General features: G+C 38.9%; 1 protein-coding gene across 1 annotated transcript; it reads right to left on the bottom strand.

Annotated features, from left to right (window-relative positions):
- Positions 1–456: 456 nt before the first annotated feature.
- LOC142170191 (uncharacterized) lies at positions 457–1,268 on the bottom strand. Its single transcript, XM_075232036.1, has 2 exons — positions 1,032–1,268; positions 457–930 (listed from the first exon to the last, which is right to left on the bottom strand). The coding sequence occupies exons 1-2, from the start codon at positions 1,266–1,268 to the stop codon at positions 457–459; spliced, it is 711 nt and encodes a 236-aa protein (XP_075088137.1).
- Between the last annotated feature and the right edge of the window lie 3,006 nt (positions 1,269–4,274).

Genomic DNA, 4,274 nt, shown 5'->3' with positions numbered 1-4,274 from the left:
CCAATTCTTTTAATGAACAGGGAGTAGACATAGTGACTCAGTTGAAACCCCATGTGTACTAGTGCTTCTGTAAGTTTCAGGTTCCATTTCCTGGGTGCTTGCTTGAGACCATATAAAAACTTGTGGAGTTTGCAGACCTTCTGAGCCTCCCACCCGGTCATGCAAACCCCTCAGGCAAGAGCATGTAGACCTCATCATCCAGATCTCAATTAAGAAAAGCATTTTGAACATCCATTTGATAGATGTACCAATGCTTTAAAGCAGCAACATCAACAACAGATCTCATTGTGACCATCTTGGCCATAAGGGAGAATGTCTATCCAGAGTCTAGCCCTTCTCTCTGACTATATCCTTTAGCCACTAGTCGAGCTTTGAATATCTCAACCTCACCTGAAGCCTTGTACTTAATCATGAATACTCACTTACAGCTAATAGGGGTCTTCCCAGGAGGTAGGTCTACAACAGTCCATGTCTTGTTTTCTTCCAAAACATGTAATTCAAGTTGCATGGCCTCCATCCATCTAGGATAAAATGCAGCCTCCTTGAAATGGTTGGTTCTGAAGCTGCTGAATAAGCTGAGAGTGCTTGTCTATATGCAGGAGAGATGTGAGAATAGTCCACATGCGCAGAGATGATAAAACTGCACTTGGATCTTTGTATCTTTGTGACATAGTCCTGCAGCCAAATAGGTGGTTTGCCTGGTCTTGAAGATCTTCTACATCTTGCAAAGGGTTCACTATTAATTGCATCAGGATAAGGAACCTCAACAATAGACACATGATTGTTAAGTGTTGGAATAAGCTCTTCTTCTGAATTAATTTCAGCAGCATCAGATGTCTGCGGCAAATGAAGGTCTAAGAGATTATCAGCTTCTGAGTACAAGGATGATGAACTTGGAGTGACTGGCATTGTAGGATTTTCATGAGTTACCTATGGTGATAGCAAATTCAAAACAGAAAATACATGATTGACAGAGGATTTTATATGTTTGAAGGAAAAATATCTTCCTTGAATATTACATTTCTGCTTACTAGGAAGGTTTTGGAGGGTAGTTCATGTTGCAGATAGCTTTTCTGTGTTGAAGAGTACCCCATGAGTACAACAGGGACAGACTTAGGTGAGAACTTATCTAGCACCTTAGAAGTGGTAGCATAGCAAAGACACCTAAAGACTCTCAAATGTGAAAGAGAAGGAGACTGCAAATAAAGCATCTCAAAGGGTGATTTGTACCCAACAACTTTAGATGGAAGTCTGCTCAATAGATACATAGCAGTAGCAACACACTCACCCCAAAATTTCAATGGAGCAACAGCTTGAAACCTTAATACTCTGGCTATATTCAAAATACTTATGTATTTTCTTTCTACAAACCTATTCTATTGGGGTGTGTACACACATTTACTTTGATACATAATACCAAGGTAGGATAACAGACTCTTGAATTCAGTACTAAAAACTCACTTCCATTATCAGTTCTCAGAGTTTTTACAGTAGTAGAGAATACATTCTGAACTTGAGCAAGAAAGCTTTTCAACATAACAAAAGCTTCAGACTCAGAGATCAATAAGAAAATCCAAGTAAACCTATTGTAGTCATCGACTATAGAAACAACAAATCTTTTTCCATCATGTGTGGGAACCTAGTATGGCCCCTGATAAGTAAGGATTTTAACATATTATTTGCTCTCTTTTACTTGTGTTTTGGGCAAAAAATGCGTGAAGGTATTCTCGGAAACTAATGTAATATGCTTCCTTGCAGGAATTTATCAAAATGAACCAAAGGATTCATAATCAACTCATAAAGGAGTCAAAACTTGAACAAAAATCAAGATTGGTCCAAGAGATCTGAAACTCGGACTGTACAAATATTGTGCGGCCGCGAAAGCCACAATGCGGCTGCAATCAGAAATACATGATCCGCGAAAGGGAGGTTCATAGAGTTGCATTTTCAGGCTAAATGGTAAGCGCGGACCGCACCAGAAATGTGTGGCCGTGAAAGTCTCTCTGCGGCCTCGATAGAAATTATGCGGACCATGGTGCACGAAGTTCAGAGAGCTCGTAACTTGAGCAAAAGAAAGAAGTGTGGTCCGCATAAAAATTGTGCAGCCGCGGAAGTCCCTTACGTGGCCGCGATTGAAATTATGTGGTCCGCGAAACTCAGCTCAACCCAGATCCAGATTTGAAGAACGCGGACAACGATCAGAATTATGCGGCTGCAAAAGCAAGAATGCGGCCGCACTCAGAATTACGCGGCTGCACAACCCTCGCAGGGGTATTTTTGTCCGGAAATTTTAGCTTAGTATAAATAGATCTTTTTGATATTTTTAGGTCATGTTATGTATTATCTGAGCACGTGAGATGGTTGTACATTCCGTTTTGGGCAAATTTGTATTAGAATTATCTTTCAACATTAGATTTTCAGCTCTAAATCTAGTATTATGAATTTTATCTTCTTTTCATCTTTAGTTTCTATTATTTCCATGAGTAGCTAAACCCATATCTAGGGTTGTGACCCAACCCTAGTGTGGGTATTTGATGGGTATTTGATTTTAGGACTTGATGTGAATGGGTTAGTGATATTTAGCCTAGTTCTTGCTAGAACTATAGAATCAATGGTTGCAAACATTGATTCATGCCTTTATGACTTAGTCTCTACTTGAGAAAGACGGACTAAGTCTAGGAAAACTAGACTAACAAGGAATTGGGGTGAACTCAAGAAATTGATAGCCCCAATTAAAGGGTTAAACCTAGAGATAGTATACCCGACTTGAGCTAATATCCCTTGAATAACATGAATAACCATTTGGACTTGAGGAAGCCAAATTGGGCAAAATCACTCAAACTACCGAGAGGTATAGAGTGAGTACCCGGGTGTGATAGCTATATAACAACCCCAACTAATCAAGCTTGCCCTAGATTCTTGCTAACCGTTAGATATCCATCTAGGTGGAAGTCACGACCCTAGTCCCTTTAAACACTTGAAAATCAATAACAAAAATATTGTCCTTAGTTTCAATCATTGCATACAATAGAATAAAGTTAGAAGTAGAAATCTAACCCAAAACTTGTGAAAGTGTAATTCGACTCAAAACCCGCATCTAGCTTAGGTATAAACCTAATTCCAATTATTAACTCCCTGTAGATTCGATCCCGACCTAATTGGGTTAAAACTGCATCAACCACCCTCTCTACTCAATAGTAGTGTAGGCTTGGACCCGATCAGCCCCCAAATATCATAGTGAACTAGTTTAAAGACAGGCTTTATGACAGTATTACTAAGCTGGAAAGGAAGTTTTGTTTGCTTGGCTAGTGGACAGACAGTTAAGTGATAATTATCACTAGTAGTCAACTTATTTAAATTGTCTACTTTTCTTATTATGTTTAAGGGAGCATGTCCAAATCTCTTGTGCCACAGACAGCTGGAGCCTGCAAATGTAGTAGCTTTGTTTGCATATTTATTTGATATTTGTGATAAAGCATGTTCTGAAATACCTCATTTGAGCACATAGAGCTCATGTTCCTTTCTACCAATCTCATTCACCTGATCATGGTAGAGATCCTGGAAAATACAAAACTCAGGAAAGAAACCTACCATACACTTTAGTTCCTTGGTGAGTTGTGAGACTGAGAGTAAATTGAACTTAAAGTCTGGGATGTAGAGTACATTAGAAATCTTCGGATTATTCAACACAAATGTGCTTCATGTGTGTGAAATTGACACTGCCTTACCATTTGGCAGATGTACTATATTTTTCTCTGTTGTAGGAAGTGATTTATATGTTTGCAGTAACTCAAGTCTAGAGGCAATATGGTTGGAGGCTCAAATGTTAATTATCCAGTCACTATCGACACACTGAGACACAAGCATTCGCATGATTTAGAATACCTGCAACAGCTATTTTGCTAGATGAGATGGAGCCTTCTGTAGTTCCTTTGGAGAGCATTTGCACAATCTGCTGATATTGCTCTTGAGTGAAGAAGTGTTAAATAAGCGGATTGAGCTATATATTAAGCTAGGATAAGCAAGATAGATAATGAAATGTCTTGACCCTATCCATCTATTTTTAACTTTAGTATAAGTCAAGATGATTTGAGTCAATTCGCCATATATATATATATATTCACACATATAACGGGATCCCTGAGCTACTGTCATAGTACTACAATGTGACCAAAACAACCAGCTAGCCTTAACTGGGTCCATTCCTATTTGTAAGCCTTGCAATAAAAGTGAAAGCCATTGCATCAACCAACCCCTCATTGGACAATATTCGG

The sequence above is a fragment of the Nicotiana tabacum genome, chromosome 16 (genome assembly GCF_000715075.1).
Source record: "Nicotiana tabacum cultivar K326 chromosome 16, ASM71507v2, whole genome shotgun sequence".
NCBI classification, from domain to species: Eukaryota; Viridiplantae; Streptophyta; class Magnoliopsida; order Solanales; family Solanaceae; genus Nicotiana; species Nicotiana tabacum.
The sequence above is the reverse complement of the archived record's forward strand: the minus strand, read 5'-3'. Positions and strand labels throughout refer to the sequence as shown.